The sequence below is a fragment of the Diplotaxodon limnothrissa genome, linkage group LG14, assembly GCF_057381915.1.
Source record: "Diplotaxodon limnothrissa isolate DT_005_m linkage group LG14, D_limnothrissa_male_GT1.1, whole genome shotgun sequence".
NCBI lineage: Eukaryota > Metazoa > Chordata > Actinopteri > Cichliformes > Cichlidae > Diplotaxodon > Diplotaxodon limnothrissa.
Window position 1 is genome coordinate 40,889,039 of NC_140609.1, and position 21,912 is coordinate 40,910,950.

Consider the following 21,912-nt stretch of genomic DNA (forward strand, 5'->3'; position numbering starts at 1 on the left):
GTCGCCAGTCTGTCGCAGGGCCAACACACAGGGACAAACAACCATTCGTGCTCACATTCACTCGCACATTCACACCTAGTGGCAATTTGGATTATCCAATTAACCTATCCCCACAAACTGCATGTCTTTGGACGGTGGGAGGAAGCCAGAGTACCCGGAGGGAACCCACGCAAACACGGGGAGAACATGCAAACTCCACACAGAAAGACCCCGGCCTGATGGTGGAATTGAACTCAGGACCTTCTTGCTGTGCAGCAACAGTGCTAACCACCGTACCACCGTGCTGCCTAATCTTACATTAGGCAGCACGGTGGTACATCTTACAACCTTTTTCTTATAAATAATTTAATTTGTAATATATTTCTTAGAAACAGTGCAGAACTGTGTTTTGTGTTCTCTCCTAGCAAACATTAAATATAAGTATGTGATCAGATAATTATTCCACAAGAATTGGTGATTGATCAGCGTGTATTTGGTTATTGATCATTGTTAGGTCAGAGCGATGCCAGCTGTCCAATTGGGTTTGAGCGAGCCAATGGAACGCAGTGCGTCGGTGAGTTTGGCGGTTGTAATCGTACAGGCGGTGGAAATATTCTGTTCTTTAAACAACAGAGAAACTAAACGATCAATCGGAGAAGGTTCTTTCTTTTCATTTCCTAAATGTGAACTTCTGTTGTTAAATGAAAAACAGATCAGTACGCAGGTCCATCCACTCACAGCAGAAGAAGCAATGCTGGTAAAATTAACGTTTTCACGGGATTGGCTGACAGCTTAACGTAGTGCCTGAATAATTGTTATGAAAATATTACATAAAGGAATAATTAGCAGATATGCCTTCCTGTTTTCAAAACTTGTACAAAAAATACTCAGAGCAGCCCTGGTCAGTTACAATACTATGCCGATGACACGGCATAATCTTATCATAGGACAAGATCGGATCAATATGTGGTCATTTGCAGATATGTGTCATCAAACTACAAATAAATCCAGGAATAACAACACTACAGTGGCTGCTTTTGACGAATTAATATGTAAAATAATCCTTATTTAATCTATTTTATACTGAGCTTTGTTCATCTTTGCAAAGGGAACTAAAACTTCTTCCACCAACATTTTATCAGAAAGTTTTAGTAGAAAGAAACCAAAACTGCAGTGTTTAATCTGAGCTGTAACAATTAAAGGTTTAACTGCCTAATTTAACCTTAGACTGTAGTTCTACAGGCTGATATTAGCATTAATGGCTTCAGTGTGATGATTCAGCCATGGACAGTTACTCTGCCATGGTCACAGATGTCATTAATCTCTTTAGCTCGACACACAGATTTCTTGGAGAAAAAATCATAACTAACTGTCGTAACTGCTTTTAAAGTCAGAAGTTTATAAAAGGTGCCCTGTTTTCCTCTGATTTTCTTCTTATTGGTTTCCTTCATATTCCAGTCTGTTTAGACATTAGCGATAAAAAACATATTTACTGCGTGAACAAAAGTGACATCGATCAGAATTAACATAAAGATAATACCAACGAACTGTCAGCTACCAAATGTAAGATCTTCAGCTTTCCTTCTGAACTGCTTCCAAGATAAAGAAATCTTCATCTGACTATTTGTTTAAAGTCTCCATGTTTCCTATGCAATGGATTTCTTTATTTACGACCAGAGGACTGATCCATCTTTAAAAAGTTTATCAGTTTTCTGATGAGCCCACTCGGGATCCGGGCGTTAGTAAATAAACGGTGTCTTAGAGGACGTTTGACGTCGGATCGCTTTGACAGCTGAGAAAAGCCTGAAGTGTTTGTGTGTGTGTGTAGACGTGAATGAGTGCCTGCAGCCGGGGCTGTGTGAGAACGGCATCTGTGTGAACACCAGGGGGAGCTATAGCTGCGTGTGCAGGCTGGGGTTCATCCTCGACGCCTCACATGGAATCTGCATCTGTAAGTAACGCACATTTACATGCACGCTGCCGCCGCCGCCGGCTTGGGAATGAAATGAGGAATGATGCCGACTCCTGTCAGGACTTCCTGAATCCATCTGAGCTCTCCAAGTTTCTCCTGGACTTTGGTTGGCTCGTCTCTCTCAAAGTTTAGCTGTGCAGCACATCAAAGTACAGAAAAGCTGAAGCTGCTGCACAGCTGGAAATAACTCTAATTTCTACTATAGCTGTAACACAGTGGGCAGTGAGGATTTGGCTCCCTGCGCCACCTCAGCAACTGCACTGCAGACTTTCAGCTTTAACTTTAGGTTCTGTTCAAAAGCATCACAGCCATTTTTGTGTTAAGGTGTAAAAGGCTGGACTGGCGAGTGTAATGATGTCACTTAAGATTTTCACTTTGATACCACAGGAGTCTACTCACAAACCCGGTCTAGGACGCACAGACAACCTGCAAACTGAAATTGATAAAATAATATAACACAGGACAAATTATTACTACAGTGTCTGTGTAGTTTATTAGACAAGCTACACAGTGTTGGCTGATTTCAACTTCAAACAGCCACTCAGGTATTAAAGTTACACTGGGCTAATACAGCATTTCTGTAAGTTTAAAGATGTTCTAAACACAATTTTTCTTACAAAGAATTGTTGATTTACTCTGAGCTTTTCTGAAAATCTGAAGATGAGATTCGTCGGACTGTGGCTCAGACCTTCAGCAGGAATAATGAGAGGACTTCTGTGTTTTTAAAGGTCAACTTTAAATCTTTGTTCTGCTCGTTGTTCTTTGGGGAACATGAGGGAGAGGTTCAGTGCTCAGATGGTTTGTATGAAGCCTGACCGGTGCTCTGCTTATTCCGACCGGCATTCAGTGAATCAGAGGAGGAGGAGCTTCAGGATGCTGGTCTACCCGGTAACTGATGACAGCGCTCTAATCAAAGCTTTACTTTTTTTTAACAGTGTGTCTGTGTTTGGTCTCTTTCCTTTCCTGGAAATATTTTTTATATCCAAATTATTGTTTTGTCAAATTGAAGGTTTTTTGTTTGACATCCACACGGACTTGGACAAGCAGCAAAGTGGCTGTGCTTTTTCTATTGTTCTACTTCCTGTTTGTGTTTTAACCTGCGCTTACTGGGCTGAGTTATCACCTCGGAGCAGCTCCCTCCCCACAATCTAGAGTCTGTTTCCTATAAAAGAAATAAAGCAGAATAAAAATGAAGCCAACACTGAAGCAAATGAAGCTGCAGTTCCTCTGACGTCCAGCAGAGGCAGCAGTGAGTCAGTCAGACTCACATGTTGAAGCTTTAGAGCAGAAATAAACACGTTTACAGCCTGATACACTGATAAACTGTTTGGTTTTTACAGATAATTTTCTCCTTCATAACAAGAATGTTTGCACAACTCACCTGTTTGGATAATGTTGAGGCTTACAGTGTGCATTATTAGGGGCGTGGCCTATTTGACTGGCAGGTGGATGGTGGCACAGGTGTCAGTAGCTGTCTGCTAGCTTCACCTGAACTGGACTTCTGGACCGTGTTTGTGCTGTTGGAGCCTTTTGGAGCATTTTAAATGACATCATGACATCATGTGACTTGCTGCGAGGTTACTGTAGTAACAACCTGTCCACGAATCAGAGCTCCAGTTTCAATGAGTGAAATTCTTGGATTTTACTTGGATGTTGCTGAACACTAACTAGCAGGCATGGATGAAGCTTCCTAACCTAACTGTCTTGGTTAGGAAGGAACGCTTCGTGCTCATCTACTCGTTTTGAGGAGTTGCCCCCTGCTGGTCAGTAGAGAGAATGCAGCTTTGGAGCACTTCAGTGTCGGTTTCATTTTTCAGACCCAGAATTTGCGCCCATCTTTATATCAGAGCGGTGCCAACACTCGTGTCCTCTTTGATAGAAGCCATGAGCCAGATGTTTGCATGGGAGGTTACTGAGGTTGAAATCGTTGTGAATCTGTGTCTGCAGGTGGTTAAATTTCCATCTGAATTTAGATCTGTTGACACGGCCTGCTGATGTTCTGTGTCGTCGGAAAGCTTCCTGTTCCTGCATCACCTGCCACGTCTGTGTTGAATCCCTTCCTGTGTCATTTAAACCGAGCGGGTCGGGGTACAGCATGTACTTGTTCTGCATGCAGCGCTCTGCTTCAGGTCCCGGCCGAGCTTCGGGTGGATCATCTGTGTAACGAGTCGCCCTCCTTCCTGTGTGTCCTCCTCAGCCCAGAGTGTCATTTCTGAGGAGAAGGGTCAGTGTTACCGGGTCCTGGGTTCAGGTCTGGGTCCGTCCTCCTGCTCCCTGCCTATTCTCAAAAGCATCACCAAGCAGATCTGCTGCTGCAGCCGGGTCGGCAAAGCCTGGGGACCCGACTGCCAGAGGTGTCCGTACTTCGGTTCAGGTAGGTTCAGGAGGACGACGTCACGACTGAGCTTATTTGGTTTCAGGTGAATTTTCAGGTGTGTCCTCTCTCTTCCCTCCATCTCCTCCTTCAGTGGCCTTTAAGGAGATCTGTCCCGCTGGTCCTGGTTACCAATACTCGCCTTCAACTCTTAAATTCAACCAGAGAGTCAGCGAACCGGAAGGGGGCGGCAGAGCTGTGCTGGTAAACGGCAGCAACAAGGACAACCAGGGTACCTGCTGAGCACACAGCATCCTGCACACCGGCTGCTCATGCTTCTGTCATGGGAGTGTTGGGTCTGCTCCACCTTAATGATCAATAATAACAATAATAATAATAATAAATTATGACAGCATTAAAAACTTTAAAGTTGACACAAGTTATCGTCTACGAACGGTTCACAGCCTGCCTGACAACCAGTTTTCCTATTAATGACGTTAATAAATGAAACAGCAGCTGCTGACAGACTGAGCTCCTCTTAAACTGAGCCTAAACTCGTATTTAATGTTGTCACCGTTACACTGCAGCATTTACAGCTACATTCTGACTCTGTTTCAGATGAACTCTTGTTTTTGGTTGTTTCTAAGTCTTGTTTGAAGACTATTTGTTTTTTTAGGATTAAAAAAATCCCTGGTTGATTAAGATTACACCTGCAGATCGATTTAAACAAAGATGGATGTGTTAGTCAGTGTGATGAGCCTGAGTCCCCCCCTGCAGGTCCTGTTTCAGGGTCCGGGTCTCTACTGAAACCCCCTCCCTCTGGTGGAGCGAGTACCTCCGGTGCCACAGGAGCTGGGACCAGACCCAGTCCTCCCCAACCTAAGCCCCAGCCAGGCACAGGCTTTCCCGCCTCCTCCTCCTCCTCGTCCTCCTCCAGGCCTGTGCAGCCTGGCAGTGCTGGTACCTCGGCCACCCAGGGCAGAACCCGGCCTTCGCAGAGCCGACCTGATTCAACACAACTGAGACCTCAGCCTCCGTCCGCCGGGAGCCAAGGTAGCAAAACAGCGACGTTTTATTTGTCGGAATCATCGATAAACACCAGCAACAGTTTTACTTCAACTTTACAGACAGTGAGACGGTTTCAGGACATCTGAGGTCAGATTTAGAGCAGAATCCTCGTTTGGCACTAAAGAGCTGTTGGGTTATGTTAAAGAAGCCTTTTCACACACGTTTGCACAAACATGAACACAACATGATTTACAACAACCTGCAGCATATAAAAGCATCGAACACTGTGAGTTGGCTCTGCCTCTGTTTTTTATTATTGCACTTTTATATTTTCTTCAAATTTGATCTTCACTTTCACAGTTTTGCTGACGACACCCAGCTGCATCTCTCCTGCAGACCTGATTCCTCCCTCCCACCTTCTTCCCTGACAGAGTGCCTCACTAAATTAAAATCCTGGTTCAGCTCTAATTTTCTTAAGCTTAATGAGGATAAAACTGAAATCCTCCTTATTGGCACTAAATCCAACCTGCTGAAGGCGAACCATTTCTCACTCACCATCGATAACTCCACAGTTTTCCCTTCACATCAGGTTAAGAGCCTTGGTGTCACCTAGACAGTTCACTTTTCTATAAATCTCACCCGTTCTGCCTATTTCCATCTACGCAACATTAACAGATTACGTCCTTCTCTTTCCACCCAGTCTACGTCCATTCTTGTCCACAATCTTGTTACCTCCCGCATTGACTACTGTGATTTTCTCTTGCATGGTCTCCCCCCAAAATTGGGGGAATTTCACTGGCTCCCAGTGAAATTTCAGACAAACTTCTGCTCACCTTCAAGGCCCTTTATAACCTTGCTCCTCCTTACCTCTCTGACCTGTTAAGCACGATCTCTTCTGCCCGCTCACTTCGATCTTCTTCTTCTATCCAGCTTGCTGTGCCTTCTTCCCACCTCACCACCATGGGAAGCAGAGCTTTCAGCTGCTCTGCTCCCAGGCTGTGGAGCTCTCTGCCCCCAGATATAAGAAACACTGGTTCTCCCTCAGTTTAAATCTCAACTCAAAACCCATCTGTTCAAATCTGCATATTCACTGTGAACCTACTTTGTTCATTTTATCTTGTGCTTTTGTTTTATTGTTCTTCATTGTGTCGTTGTTCTATTATGTGTTTTATTCTAAATGGTACATTGGTAAGTGTCCTTGGGTGTCTTAGGTGCTTTTTAAATAAAATTTACTATTATTATTATTATTATTATTATTATTATTATTATATTTGATATTAATTGCCTTTGCTTTTTGAATCGAGGCTGAGTGATTCGTTAAAATCTTAGCAGAGCTTTTTCTATAAAAACTGCATCTACTAAGCACGAAGTCTTTGGCAGCGTTTATGAAAAACTTTACCTGCTGTACCTTGGTTTGATGAAGATGACTGTGTCAGTCTGAGAGGAAGGAGCTGCTGAAGACAAACTGACCTGTCGTTGTTGTTTTTGCTCTCAGCAGCTGATCGTTTCTCTTCAGTGTATCGGGCCAATCCGCCGCCATCCAGAGGGGACTCCCTACCCGCTCCGGCCCAGCCGCAGAGCCCCGAGCGTGGGTCGAGACCCAGGGAAGACCTCCCTCTGGAAGCCAGACCGGCTGTGAGCCCGACGCCCCCCAGAGTTCAGAGTGAGTACTGGACGGAGAGGACGGCGTGTTGGAAGGACGTTCTTCATCTGTTCCGTCCTTTGAAAAGAAAAAAGTTCACTCAGATCAAAGCAGAATCCGTTTGATAAAACTGTCTTTGTGCAGAATGAAAGATCAAAGGTGTGTTTATGTGAATGATCTGATGTGTGAGAGCACTGACCTGAGGTCAGCTGCAGACGCTCGGCGGGTGACGAACCTTAACCGCCATGTTTCTGTGTGCGTGCAGCAGTACAAGGCGTGTGTGAGAGCAGGCCGGGTGTGTGTGGCCGTGGCCGCTGTGTGGATCAGCCAGGTGGGAAACACACCTGTGTGTGTGATCGGGGCTTCCAGCTCAGCTCGCAGCACACACACTGCCAGGGTGAGATATGAACACGTGAATCCTTCAGCCCTGCTTGAAAATGTCAGCTGACTGAGAGTTTGTAACAATACGATCTGTAGCAGTAACAGTTACTACATATCAAAACAAATAAAGATGAACTTATTGAAAGTCATCATATTGTATCACATCATGTTTATTATAGAAAAATATTTCTGCATTATTTAACAGATATTTTACAATAACAGTAATTTTTATTTTACAAATAAACAAATGCAACATAATTTGAATAGATTTTGTTTATTTTACATTCAATATTTTCCTTATTGTCTTTTCCGTGGATAGTTTCCAAACATGTTTTGTGTATATGTACACACAGAAACTGAATGTTGTATTTGTTCAGTTGTTTTTTAATGTTTTTATAATGATATTAGTGTGTGTGTGTGTGTGTGTGTGTGTGTGTGTGTGTGTGTGTGTAGATGTGAACGAGTGTTTGCAGTCTCCAGCTGTGTGTTCAGTAGGAGAGTGTGTGAACAGCATTGGAAGCTACAGATGTGTGTGTCCATCTGGATACAGAAGCAACAGCCAGCAGACCAGTTGCCAAGGTGACGGCCACTTCCTGTCTTTTTTAAAGCGTTTTCATGTTTGTTTTCCTGCCCGGTGACAGCCGTGAGACGCTTCAGCACGTCTGCACAGTCTGGACCTTTAAGATCGCAACATAAGCACGAGCTATGTAACCACATCACGGAAAATATGACTGGAAAGCATGATGGCAGAAAATAAAACTCTGGAACCTTTTTATTGAAATGTTGGAAAAACTGGCATAAATCAGAACATGTTAGTAAAGGTTTGTTTGGCTCCTCAGACATCGACGAGTGCCGGCAGAATCCCTGTGTTAACGGTCGCTGTGACAACACGGCGGGCAGCTACAGGTGCATCTGTCGGCTTGGTTACAGGCTCGTTGGCAACACCTGCACAGGTGAAGGGCCGCCATGGCTCAGCTTAATTCATTTCTATTTTAGAGATGACTTCCAGACAGCCTCACACGGTTCAGAAAAGCTGCACTCTCACGTTAAACGTGTGCAGACTGCTCTAAACACTCAGTTTACAGGAGTTTTTTCAACTCGTGGGTTTGTATGATGTCGTAGAGAGTCAGTCAGCCAATCAGAAGACAGCTGGCCTTAATCATCTGTCTAAAACTGACTGATAAATCTGCTATAAATGACATCACTGATGTGTGTGTGTCAGATGTGGATGAGTGTGCCGACCCTCTGCAGTGTCCGGGTCAGGAGTGTGTGAACGCTCCGGGCTCGTACCGCTGTGTTTCCTGCCCGCCGGGACACGGACTGCTCAACAACGTCTGCAGAGGTAAACAAATATGTTATAATATATTAATAATTATTTTCATTTAAATAGTTCAATGAAAACATCTAGTTGATTTTTTTCATTAGAAAATACAATTTTACAATTAGCAGTATAGTTGAAAAATATCAGAAAAGAATTCTTAGTAAACTCTATAAAAACGTCTCTCAGCTGCTGTTTCATTCAGACGCTGTCGTCCTGCCGTTCAACTATTATGGTTATAAACTATTACAAAGCCTTTAAGCATTAATATTCATATTTTCCCAAACTGAATAGATATTAGTAAATATGTTACTTATACTTGTGAAAATGACAAGATTTCTGTAAATATATTCATATAAAAGTCAAAATGTGAAAAGATAAATATAGAATAAAATCTAAATTAAATAAAGTATCAGTAAAATAATAGTGCATCAGAATGTTTTTGTTTTGTGTGATAGATGCTGCTGAGCTCTAATAAAAATAAAAAAGATTTGAAAATGTTTGTAAACTATGAAAGTATCCCAAAAATTTAAAAACAATACTAACATGTAATTAAGAAGGTAGAGCGGTCGCCCCATGATCAGAAGGTCGTGGGTTCAAATCCACCGAATGGCTATCCTGAGGTACCCCTGAGCGAGGTACACACTGCTCCCGGGCGCTGGGCGAATGGGTTAAATGCAGGACTACAGACGACGCCCACGTGTTTAAAAAACAGCATATTTGAACATTGTTTCTCTGTTTGTAATTGTTTTGTTCTTTTTTATTAACTCATTCACTGCCATTGACGTCTATAGCCGTCAATTGCAGTGAATGAGTTAATGGGTTTAACTCATTCACTGCCAATGGCTGGCAGTGAATGAGTTAAAAAATGGATCCTGAACTGTCAGTGACTGAAAAACCAAAAACCTTTCCTTCCTCCTGAAACTCGCTGACGTTCCCGTTTGTTTACGTTTCCTCTTTCTCGCTGTGCCTTCAGACGTCGACGAGTGTCGTCAGAATCCCTGCTCCAACGGCCGCTGTGAAAACACGCCGGGGAGCTACCACTGTGTCTGTCACCATGGTTACAAGCCCCAGAACAACACCTGCACAGGTACACATCACAGATAGTTAGTGATGTAAATGTTAGTTTGTTTGTATGACGTCACTCTGTGTGTGTGTGTGTGCAGACGTGGATGAGTGTGCAGAGCCATCTCAGTGTCCTGGGCAGATGTGTGTGAACTCTGTGGGCTCGTACAGATGTGTTTCCTGCAGAGCAGGATTCAGACTGACCGACAGACAGTGCACAGGTACACACACACACACTCGTTTTCATATCGTAGTGAGGACATCTCCTTGCCGTGCTTTCCCTAACCCTCAGCCTAACCTGACTGTAACCCTGACACTAAAACCACAATTAGATTCTTAAAAGTGTCGTAAAATTCGTGGGGACTTTGTCCCTGTAAGGGCTGTTGGTCCCCACAAGTATAGTTTCTGTCCTCACAAAGATGTCTAAACACACACACACACACACACACTCTGTGTGCAGATATAAACGAGTGTGAGGACGGCGACTCCTGTCCCGGTCAGCGGTGCGTGAACACTGAAGGCTCCTACAGGTGTGTGGACTGTCGGCAGGGATACCACAGCGTGGATGGAGTGTGTACAGGTACACACACACACACACACACACACACACAGGAGCTGAGCCTGTTTAGAAATCAACATTATGTTTAGACTCATCACCGTTTCATCATCCGTCCATCCTCAGCTTGCAGTGGCAGAAGGCGGAGCCTCTGAGCAAATCAGTTAGGAAAGGCCGATCAATTTTCAATTCAATTCAATTCAATCCAGTTTTATTTACACAGCGCCAAATCACAACAACAGTCGCCTCAAGGTGCTTTATATTGTACAGTAGATCGTACAATGATACATACAGAGAAAAACCCAACAATCACATGACCCCCTGTGAGCAGCACTTTGGCGACAGTGCGATCAATGATGATGTCACTCTCTGTGCTGCAGACATAGACGAGTGTGCGAGCGGCAGGGTGTGTGAGGCAGAACGGGTCTGTGTGAACACCGTCGGCTCGTTCAGGTGCGACTGTGCGCCCGGGTATCGAACCTCCAGCCTGGGAAGGCAGTGCAGAGGTGAGGTCGCTCTCTGCTAGTTAAATATAACTTTACCAGATGTGGGTGGTGATGAGGCGCCCTCGTACAGAACGGTGCGTTAAACAGATCATTTTAATGTGTGTGTGTGTGTCCTCAGACATTAACGAGTGTTTGGAGGGAGATTTCTGTTTCTCCAGAGGAGAGTGTGTGAACACGCCTGGATCCTACACGTGTGTGTGCTCGCAGGGATTCACGCTGACTGAGAACCGGACGGCCTGCCTCGGTGAGTCCCGCCGATCAAACGGGGAACGTTTATCAGGACGCTTCTTTGGGTTTGTGCGCACGTCCGTATTCAGATGTTTAAGTATTTCATTTAATACCACAGCAGCCTCATGACCGTCGCAGGAAAGCAGGACTGATGTCGGAGCTGTTGTGTCGGATATATTACAGTCAGGTCCAAAAATCTTTTACACCTGTGCAGTCAGCGATGGCCTGCAGAGCCCGCAGACATCACTGCATGCTGCGTGAGATGCTCCGCAGGCCTTCGGCTGCTGCCTGTTTGTGGCTCTTCAGTTTTGTCTTCTCGTGTCTTTGTGCAGACGTGGACGAGTGTGTTAAGGCGGGGGTGTGTTCGGACGGTCGCTGTGTGAACACCGAAGGCTCGTTCCAGTGCGACTGTCAAATTGGCTTCACCACCAACCCCGAGGGGACTGCCTGCCTTGGTATGCACACACACACACAAGTGTGACACCTTCAGCCCAGTTTAAGTAGGCCTGACCTGTTAATTAGGTCATGACCCTGCAGCCTGTGTCCATCTCCTCGTGGCTGCCAGTACCATCCAAAAAATAGACGAACAGATAAACTGATAAATGAATCGTGACAAATAGAAGAAGAATATTAAAATAAGTATTTTGACTTCCTGTCAGCCAAAGAAAGAAATTAAAATAGGACCAATGTATTCAAAGCCTTCATGAGGTGCATCATGTAGTGGTTCAAAGCTCTTCTCCATACAGTCTCTGTAATCTGACCAGCAAAATAAAATATCTTATAAACGTACAACGTGCTGCACATACTTGCTCATATATATTAACTGGACCCAGTACTGAACCCTGAGGTGCTCCATAGGAAGTGTTGGCCTCATGTGAATCAAAGTTTATATTACTGATGTTTAAGGCCAATCCAAAGCTGTGAACCTTGACGTCTAACGACCTCTGTCTGTCTGTCTCTTTCAGATGTTGATGAATGCGTCTTGTCCGGTGGTTCTATTTGCGGGTCACAGCGATGTGAGAACACCATTGGTTCCTACAGCTGCCTCACTAACTGTGAGCCAGGCTACCAGGTGAACCACGCTGGGATCTGTGAAGGTGAGTCTGAGCACATGTTACCGACGCTTCAGCATCCACTTAGAACAAACGAGGGAGGCCTCATCTCTGCTTAGGCCAGACGAGCCGTAGAAAATGGATGAACGGATGGACTTGACTTCCTTCTCGTTTCTTCTTTCAATCAGATATTAATGAATGTGGCAACACGACAGTGTGCGGCGCAAACGCCTACTGTCAGAATCTGTTTGGAACTTACCGCTGCATTTGTGACCAAGGCTTCACCTCCTCCGCCGATGGAAAGACCTGTGTGGGTACGTGTTAGAGCACAAGTGTGAGGATTCAAGGCTTTTGGGTTCTTGGGTCTAAAAAAAACCAAAAAGACATTTTAAGACTTTGGATCCTACAAATGTTTTTTTCAGCATCACATGTTTGACCCTCTAAAGCCTAACCTGTCGCTAGATTCAGATGGGTGTTTTCAACATCTGTAACTCCTGAACCATTTGCTCAATTGAAAGAATTCCAACGGTTCCTGAAAGCAGCGACGCTGCGCTTTTCAATGATATTAGGGTCATTACGGTGATCCCAGGCACGGAGTCACAGCAGCCCCGCAAAGACAAGCATTTTATCGGGCATTTGGCTTCTTTTAACTGAGTTTCATTATTGTTTGTTTTTGCTGTTAACTTTCTTGTTTTGTGTTATTTCCCAAAATTTGGACGTGTGCCTGAGATTATTGTTTTTTTAATGGGTTAATCTACAAAACAATCTAAACAAGGTTTATGTGAATGAAATGAAATGCGTTTGTGTATGTGTCTTTCAGATGTGAATGAGTGTGTGTCTCTGCCGGGTGTGTGTGGCTCAGCTCGTTGTGAGAACGTGGAGGGGTCCTTCATGTGTGAATGTGACCAGGCAGGTCACAGCTACGACACGGCGGCCAGACGGTGCGTCCACGCTGCAGCTCTAGGTAAACACATATGAGACTACATGGCTGCTGTGTAGCTGCTGCTGCTCACACGAGCCACAACCCAACTCCATCCCAGCCCCATGCCGTTAATAAGATTTTCATCTCTGTTGTTGCTGATGTTGCTGGTGTGGGGGCCTCTTCCATTGCTGAAGATGGAATAACGATCCTTGGACTTTCTTTTCCCCAACTGCCAACAAAAGCTGCAATTCCTCTAATAGCCACTTGAGGTTGTAGTGAGTCAGTCTCCTTGTTAAAGCATCCAGCTTTAAAACAGAAATTAACAAAAGTTACCCCTTCTTAACAACAGTATGAGAGGGGAATGATTTTTAGAACTGAGCTGACTAATTTTATTAAGGCTTAAAGTTGGCCTTGTTTGACTGACAGGTGGATGGTCACACAGGCAGCTGTAGCTGCTAGCTGTCTGCTAGGCTTCACCTCAGCTAGCTAGCATGCCTGAACTGAACCTCTCCTCTGTGTTTGCGCTGTTTGAGCTTTTTTAATGCAATTATTGGATCAATAAAAAGGCTACTGTGAGGTTATTGTACTAAAGAGGTCTGAGCTCTAGTTCTGCTCAGTGAAATTCTTGGGTCTGTGTCCTGGAGCATGCTAACCAAGCTTGATAGCATTAGCTGATATCTTGGGTCACTTCTGGCTACACGAAAAACTGTATTTTGAAATAACCGGTGATGGTCGCCAAAGATGACCTCGCAGAACAAAAGCTAAAACATGCCAAACACCCAAACCTGTTTGGTAGATGCTAATTTAACTTTCATATTCTCATTTTTCTTCAGAAACAGACATAGTCCGTGCCCGCCAATCCTCTACCACCACCTCCTCCTCCGCTTTCCACGCCAGCGTGGTGGAGCTGTCTCCGATGCTGCCGCCCCTTCCTCAGGCTCGTCCTGGCGAGCTGAGGGAGTGTTATTACAACCTGGCAGAGCGGGGAACCTGCAGCCTGCTGGCCACCAACACCACCCAGCAGGAGTGCTGCTGCACACTGGGGCAGGGCTGGGGGCTGGGCTGCCAGTACCACCCCTGCCCTACAGCATACACAGGTGGGAAAGCTTGTGTGTATAGTGAATGCAGGCCACCTATCAACCTATCAGGACTTCAGAGCTGCGCTTTGGTTCATTTTCTGATAAAGTCTTTCTGTGTTGCAGCTGAGTTTCTAACTCTGTGTCCCAGTGGGAATGGATATGTTACAGAAGGACCAGGAGCCTTCAGCTACAGAGGTACAAACACAGACAGACCTCTTTAACCCTGACCCCACTGCATTTCACTTCCTGACTGATGATGTTACTGGGTCGCAGAATGTCCGGTCGGCACAGATACCGTTTCCAGATGTTTTCAGATATTTGCTGTGTTTTCAGAAAGTTGGGAATTAGTAACCCAGAAGGTATAAGAGTGTTTTTAAAACCCTCAGACTCAGAAAGTCTGGACTGTAAAAAACAGGATCAGTAACAATCCGTACGTCACAACGCTGCAGGGAGGTACAGCGGACATGAATGAGAACATCTTTGAGACACGTGTCCTTTTTCGTGCCTTTGTTGCCAGATGTGGATGAGTGTAAGCGTTTCCATCCAGAGGTGTGTAAGAACGGCGTGTGTGTCAACAACATCCCGGGATACAGCTGCTACTGCTCCAGCGGATACGTTTACAACAGCACGCTGCTGGAGTGTGTTGGTACGCCGAACCGAAGCTCAGCAGCTTAATTTGCTCAAACCGATTTGAATTTCTGTGTCAATAAAGTTTTTTCCCTCCTTGTTTGTGTCAGATCATGATGAGTGTGAAGAGGAGAGCTGTGTGGGAGGGATTTGTGTGAACACAGTTGGTTCGTATTACTGCAGCTGTCAGCCTCCTCTGGTCCTCGACGACACCCAACGAAACTGTGTCAACTCCTCCGACCTCAATCAGGGTAAACCTGAGCTTCCTGCTTCTACTTCTCCTCCCTAGAAATAATAGAAATATCCTTTATTGTCCATCATCACGGAAACTCTGGTGTTCCAGCAGCACAGTGACAGGCAGACGCAGCATGCAGACTCACACAAAAGTCGAGAAACTATATGAATAGCTTCCTGCCATCAGTTTTGCTTTGCTTTCTCTGCTCTGGTGTTGACTTCTTCATGCTCTCCAGATGAGAACCTGTCCATATGCTGGCAGCACGTGACGACAGGCCTGGTGTGTCAGAGCGTTCTGATGGGAGCTCATATCACCTTCACAGACTGCTGCTGTCTGTATGGGCAGGGCTGGGGGTTCAGCTGCGCCCTCTGTCCTGCCCCCGACACAGGTAAACAAAAGAACCACTGGAAACTATAAAAACATCTGGTGTCTCCTCAGGAAGGCTGTTAGGAAGACGTCGAGAGGTTTTATTGTTTTTATACCTCCAGAAATCATCAAAAGCTCCAAAGCCGTGTGTATTCAGTGTTGTAGATTTTGAAGCCATTACCCCGACGTGGTGACATTTACAGGAGAAGAATTTTAAGTTGTTAAACTGGAATTTGAATTGGGAAGCCTTCCTGCTGTCACCCTCTGTGGAAGCCCAAAGATGAATTTCAATGCAGAGGTCACAGCTGTAGTTTAAACATCCTAAATATCATCAGTTGGTATGATGACCTTGTAGCATATTTAACAGATTAACTGGCATTCGTCTCTCCACAGAGGGGTATGCCAGTATGTGCAGTTCGTTCCCTCCTCCGCCTCTTTTCCCGGCGACTTATCCGGACTCTGAAACGGAAGCAGGTCGAAGACGAGGGAGTGGTACAGAAAACTGTTCACATTTCTCAGTTTTATTTTGAGTTTTAATCTAAAGTCGAGTTTAATTTGACTTTCTCGTTCCTCCTCATGAACTCAGCTTCTCCAAACCTGCCTCCTTATGGACTCGACTACTTCCCTGTGATTCCCGGCAGAGACTACGGTCACTCCGACTATGATGATTACTCTCCAGCAGAGGGCAGCAGGTCAGGCTTCAGAGGGAGCCTGCCAGATGAAACGTATCGTAGGCCTGAGTACAGGTGAGACCAAACTCATGGCTGTCGCTGTTCTAATAATCATCAGGTTACGTTAACAGATGTTTGTGTGTCACAGCACTGGTTACTACTCCGAGGGAGACTACGGGCCTCCTGACAGCTCCCAGTCCAGACCGCCTCCCTTCCGCATTCCTCCGGACCCACGAGCTGACATTGGGCTTGGAGTCCTGCCTCATCCACCATCCAGGCCCGACAGTCCTCCTCTCAGCCTGGCCCCGCTGCCTGGAGGGCGCTACGAGGAGACAGAGGAGGAAGGGGAGGACAGGGCGTGGAGGCCGGGGCCGCCCTTCCCTTCTTTCACCGACAGGAGCGGAGGAGGAGGGGTACCGAGGAGGCTGTATGAGAGTGAGTCCAGAAACAAAACTTTTATTTAAAATGCAAAGAAAAATATAAAAACGTGTGAACATAAAGCGCTGCTTCAGTGCTGAGGCCAAAGGTCGAGGTGGACCGGGTCAGGCCAGGTGAGCAGCAGGTGAACTAGCTGAAACTACCAACACAGTGAAGCCTGCTTTCTCCTTCTCTCATCTCTCAGGGCGTTACGAGTCATACGCCAGCCTGAGCACAGCTGAGGATTGTGGGATCCTGCACGGCTGTGAGAACGGCAGGTGCATTCGTGTTGCAGAGGGTTACACCTGCGACTGTTACCAAGGATACGAGCTGGACATGACCACTATGACCTGCATAGGTAAGGCTGCAGAGGAGAGCACAGATCGCTATGAGACAGCAAAGAAGAAGATAAACTGTTAAAGCCTCAATCACAGACGCCCAGAGACCCGATTCACATTTCCCCCTAGCAACCAGCAGTTGCCAGGCAGTCGTCCTTTGCTGTGTGACCAGGGCTTGATGAATCACATTTATATGTTAGATTTCCAGTACTGAATTACTGATTGTGTGTGTGTGTGTTTGCAGATGTAAATGAGTGTGAGGACAGCGTCAGGATTGAGTACCCGTGCGTGAACGCTCGCTGCGTGAACACCGACGGCTCGTACCGCTGCGTCTGCAGGAGAGGATACGTCATGTCTCGCAGACCGAACCACTGCGTGGCTGCTTAGAACAGAGTGCGCTGGACTGGGATCTGTAGGCCAGCGCAGACTGGCTCAGGCTTTTTTATTCTCCAGATTAGATAAACTAGACTTGACCAGGCGAGAATAGACTGGACACTAAAAGACTCTAGATTGCACTAAACTGGGCAAAGCTAGACTGGGTTAGCCTGAACAACACAGGGCGACGTCTGATTAGAGAGCAACTCATCATCCTGGTTTAGCCTGAACACACTTCACTAATGCCTCCACAATCCAGACCTGAATACACCCTCCATTTGTTCACCTCACCTGTGTTGCAGGTGGATTGTGTTTGTTTTTCTTTAACTGGGCAGGTAGTTATCAGACACGTGGTAGTTTGGTTGGACCTGAGTGGTGATAAAAGCAACGATAAATCAGTGTGTCTGTTAGAGCCCAGTGTGGTTGCTGTAAAACACCTGGTTGCCTCAAATTGTGTGTAATTCAGTCAGAGTTCATACATAAACATAAACCTGAGCAGATCAACGTGTCATTGTCTCAAACCCCCGTAGGAAGCCAGGACTATCCTTGGATGGCCCCATGGATGAGTATTCTTATTATACTGCAGTATTTACTCCATTTGGACACGCATCTGTTTCATCACCTTGTGTGTGTGGAGTGCACAGGACACGGAAAATTCAGTGACACATAGCAAGCAAATATCACCTAATATTATAATAACTTTATAAAGCCTAAAAACACGAGGGCGAAAAATGTTTCAGGTTTAGAAACTCTGTTTTAGGGAACAAAAGGTTTGGCCTAAAAGGGACCCATCATCATCATCATCATCATTATTGTTATTATCACTTTCATCTACATTTTTATTCCTGGACTCCACTAGAGTAGCTTTACATGACACACAGTGGCACATTAATCTTCCTCTAATCGGCACGAGCCGATTTTGTTTCTGTCTCTTTAAGGCCCCCCTCCCTATGAGCCCACATTCTTCTGATTGGCCAGCTTCTGGAAGCCTGTTGGGAAGCAGCTCCCAGTGATTCTGGCTTGTACTTCCTTTATTCTGTTAGCTGACTCACTGTCAAAGCTTTTGTTTCCCTCTAACTCGTCACAGGAAACACAATTCGTCTTCTTTAATATTCAGATGTTTGTAGCTGATGTATGACTCGGTGGTGCAGTCCACTCCACAGTCCTCTAAAGAGTGTGGGAGTTGAATGTTCCAATCAGACTAAAGAGTTTATTAAAGTTTGTAAAGTTAACGACTCGTACCTCCTTGAAGCGTTGTGCCCAGTCTGACCCAGTCTAGCCCTGTTTGACCCCGTTTCATTTAAAGCACTACACAAGGAACCAAGCTGCACCCAAAGCCCACCAATACACTCACTGGTCACTTTATTAGGTACACCTCTGCGGTAACAGGTTGGACGCCCTTTTTCCTGTTTTAATTCTTCATGTCTCAACATTCCTGTAAGATTTTGGTTCATATTAACCTGACATCATCATGACATCATCCCAAAGCTGCTGCAGATTTGTCATCTGCATCCATGATGAGAATCTCCCGTTCCACCACATCACAAAGGTGATCCACTGGAATGAGATTTTGGGCTGAAACATTGGTTTCCCTCAATATTTGAGTACAGTGAACTCATCATCATGTTCAAGAAACCAGGCTGAGATAATCTGAGCTTTGTGACACGGTGTGTTATCCTGCTAAAAGCAGCCATCAGAAGATGGGTTGGACATGGTCAGCAACAACACTTAGGTAGGCTGTGGGGTTTAAACGATGCCACCACACCAGCAGCTTCAGAGGTGCTCTTCTTTATGCACGGCACTGTAACAAGCAGCTGTTTGAGTTATCGTTGCCTTCATGTCATCCTCCTCTGACCTCAACAAGTCATTTTCTCCCAGAGAACTGCTGCTCACTGGGTATTTCCTCTTTTTCCGACTGTTCCCTTTAAACACAGAGATGGTTGGTGGGGAAATCTCAGTTACAGCAGTTTCTGAAACACTCAGACCAACAACAACACATCACCTGTCTTACCCATTCTGATGCACAGTTTGAAACTCAGCAGGTCTCCTCGACCACATCTTTGCACACTGGGTTAAGCCGTGTGATTGGCTGATAAGACATTTGAGCTAACAAGCAGTTAAACAGGTGTACCTAATAAAGTGAGAGATGAATGTAGGTTTTCCATGACACACTGTCAGGATGTGGTCATGTACAGCAAAACAAAAGGACTGAAGTTGTCCTGCAGGTGAAGAAATGCTTTATGTATGTTTGCTTTGTTTAACCAGCAGATTTGTGAAGTTCAGATAAGTCTTTACAGACGTAATCGTCAGCTTTATTTATACAGCTAGCTCTGGTGTGCTACAGTAAAAGAAATTAAAGTAGAACGATGTGTTCAATTAAACTGAGATTAAAAAGGAGTCAATGTATTTTACATATGCATTCATAAAATGACCAGCCTCAGTTCTTATTTACAGTTCTTACTCTTATTAGCATGAGCCTAAATGCGTGTTAGTGCGCAAAGTTAAAGCTAGTACACTCACTATGTGCTACAGTCAAAGCTAGCGTAACCTAAAGTTATGCTAATTAAAGACTTTAAATGTTAGCTATCAAGCACTAGCTAATATTTTGTTCTAAAAGTTACTGCAATATTTAAATTAATATTCAACACACCTAGTAAGCTTACTAATGAGCTATTAGCTTGAAAAATATTAATACATGTGTGCTCATTAGCTATTAGCACACTACTGAATGAAGAAGCAGGGAGTTTTAGTTTGACGCACTGTTCTACTTCAAAATAATTTTCTGTGTAGTCGCAAAAATACTGACGCAACAGTTTTAGAAGACTGCATTTAATTCTTTTAACTGAATATTTGTTTATTTTCTGGCCATGTTTGCTAGCTAGTGATCTGTTAGCTGCAGGATAATAGGCTAGTTTTTTTTTCTCTACTAGATATCCGGTTGTTCAGTGATGACGCGACGAATCCTACTTCCGGGTCTAAAGTAGTCTGCGTTTAATATGGCTTTTGTGTTGTTAACATGTTTAATGTTATGTATTTTCTTCTATTTGATCTCAAAAAGCTCCTAAAACAGTCAGTGATCACTGTTGACCTCCCTCGGCTTTTATTACCGCTAATCATTTATTTAAGCTCAGTTTTTAAAACCTTAGGATGTAACTACAGCCCAGCCCATGCAGCAGTATATGAATGACTAACCTCATATGTGGATGGATTATCTCAGTTGTTCTCCTGGCTGAAGTTTGGTCCTTTTACAGCATCCTGCCATGCGATTACATTTGTTCCTGACCACCGACAACACTCACGTTAACTTTTATTGAGTGGAAAAAAAAGTTAGCTTGTTTATATTAAGCTAACATAGCTGTGTCGCTAGCGGTCACGTAGCACATCATTATATACCAGGTAGCTCAACTTCAGTAACCCTACAAACGTCACTGCTGTTTAGTTTTCTGTCTTCATTTATGCTGGAAGTGATAAGAAAGCTGTACGTTTTAATTTGTTTCCAAAACCCCGCAGTCAGGACATGCTATATTGTATTTAGATAGAAGCTAGCGAGCTAACTCCCTGCTAACTTCTAACTCCGTTAAATGTCATAAATTCCGTTTTCATGGATGCCTGGATGTTAAACTCAATTGTTACACCTGGTAGAGCAGAACGCTGATCATTTTATTAAAGATGAAAGACTTTAGACAGTTTTTCAACTCTCAGTAATGCCATAGTGATCGTTTGATATATGGACCTGCAGCAGAGTTTAGACCCAGACACGGCTAGTGACGTCAGACTGAACAATCGGATTGATTATTGAAATACCATGACAACGGGTTCACAGTCCCCTAGTTTGTGCCTTTTAATTGTTGATTTATAGTTTATAGCAACATTTATTAACTTTTGATATGTTAGATGAGATTGAAAAAAACTAACTTGGAACAGAATTTTTTTTTTATTTACCAAAGTACTAACATACTGAGTCAGAATTCCCAGAGTTCATTTACTATATTAACCAAAGTAAATATTCTGTCAGCCTTTTAGCAGTGAGTGGACTGTTAACTGTTAGCTCAAGAGCTAATTTATAAGCTAAGCTTCCCAACAGTTTCACAAATGATATTGTTTTGAAATTCAGATATGTACAAAATGTCACAGAAAATCTCCTTTGTGAACAGACATTCCTAACTTTATATATTAGGACAGTTATATGTTCTTTAGTACGGAAGAGGAATAGGGCCACTGTTTAAAAAAAAAAAATGGGCATGTCTTTTTTTTTTCTTTTCTAGAATTCTGAGAAAAAAACTTTTTCATCCGAATAATCTTTAAACTTTAATCTCTTTAAACTTTAATCTCTTTAATCACTTTAATTCTGAGATTAAGTCAGAATTCTGACAAAAAAGAAGTTTTTTCTCGGTTTTTTTCCTCAGATTTCTAGAAAAGAAAAAAACAGGACGTGCTCGTTTTTTTCCCAGTGTCCCTAATCCTCTTCCGCACATTTCAGACTGTGCATTAAAATATTGGCTTTAATCTGAGCAGGTTTATATCACTGTAAAATTATCTGCTACCTTTTTCTAACTTTTAGATTTCAGTGATCATCTGATTCACAGTCTGATTCTATTTATTTGTCTTCATGTCATCAAATCTCAGGTGCGGCTCCGAACACGTCACATCTGATCGACGCAAATTTGGGTTTTTTTTGTGACAGCGTGATTTTCAAATTGATTTGAATTGGAATTATGTTTTGATAACCTAGAAAGTGACGTTTACAGGCATGTGAAACATTATAGTTAAACCAAACTGTGTCTTTTTAAAAAATGTATTTGTGTGTAAAAATAATACAAAAATCTAGAAACGGTGGTTTCGTGTGATGTTCTGCCTCTAG

The 21,912-nt window shown here is 44.1% G+C and overlaps 1 protein-coding gene across 4 annotated transcripts in view; it reads left to right on the forward strand.

The window, feature by feature from the left end:
• The window catches only part of ltbp4 (latent transforming growth factor beta binding protein 4), a 35,176-nt gene extending 13,780 nt beyond the window's left edge, over nt 1-21,396 (forward strand). Inside the window, exons 6-34 of one of the 4 annotated variants that reach the window (XM_085371352.1) lie at nt 494-553; nt 1,808-1,930; nt 4,149-4,325; nt 4,420-4,557; nt 5,043-5,318; nt 6,769-6,936; nt 7,181-7,312; nt 7,750-7,875; nt 8,136-8,249; nt 8,519-8,638; nt 9,591-9,704; nt 9,781-9,900; nt 10,140-10,259; nt 10,616-10,741; nt 10,860-10,985; nt 11,302-11,424; nt 11,935-12,066; nt 12,210-12,335; nt 12,842-12,985; nt 13,777-14,040; nt 14,146-14,217; nt 14,540-14,668; nt 14,760-14,900; nt 15,120-15,272; nt 15,644-15,742; nt 15,837-15,996; nt 16,070-16,356; nt 16,544-16,696; nt 16,921-21,396. In XM_085371352.1, the coding sequence (XP_085227478.1) occupies nt 494-553; nt 1,808-1,930; nt 4,149-4,325; nt 4,420-4,557; nt 5,043-5,318; nt 6,769-6,936; nt 7,181-7,312; nt 7,750-7,875; nt 8,136-8,249; nt 8,519-8,638; nt 9,591-9,704; nt 9,781-9,900; nt 10,140-10,259; nt 10,616-10,741; nt 10,860-10,985; nt 11,302-11,424; nt 11,935-12,066; nt 12,210-12,335; nt 12,842-12,985; nt 13,777-14,040; nt 14,146-14,217; nt 14,540-14,668; nt 14,760-14,900; nt 15,120-15,272; nt 15,644-15,742; nt 15,837-15,996; nt 16,070-16,356; nt 16,544-16,696; nt 16,921-17,063 (4,166 nt within the window). In that variant the 3' untranslated portion in view covers nt 17,064-21,396. The remainder of the gene's footprint in view (nt 1-493; nt 554-1,807; nt 1,931-4,148; nt 4,326-4,419; nt 4,558-5,042; nt 5,319-6,768; nt 6,937-7,180; nt 7,313-7,749; nt 7,876-8,135; nt 8,250-8,518; nt 8,639-9,590; nt 9,705-9,780; nt 9,901-10,139; nt 10,260-10,615; nt 10,742-10,859; nt 10,986-11,301; nt 11,425-11,934; nt 12,067-12,209; nt 12,336-12,841; nt 12,986-13,776; nt 14,041-14,145; nt 14,218-14,539; nt 14,669-14,759; nt 14,901-15,119; nt 15,273-15,643; nt 15,743-15,836; nt 15,997-16,069; nt 16,357-16,543; nt 16,697-16,920) is intronic. The other 3 variants (XM_085371353.1, XM_085371354.1, XM_085371355.1) reach the window with 3 other exon arrangements.
• The last annotated feature ends 516 nt before the right edge of the window (nt 21,397-21,912 follow it).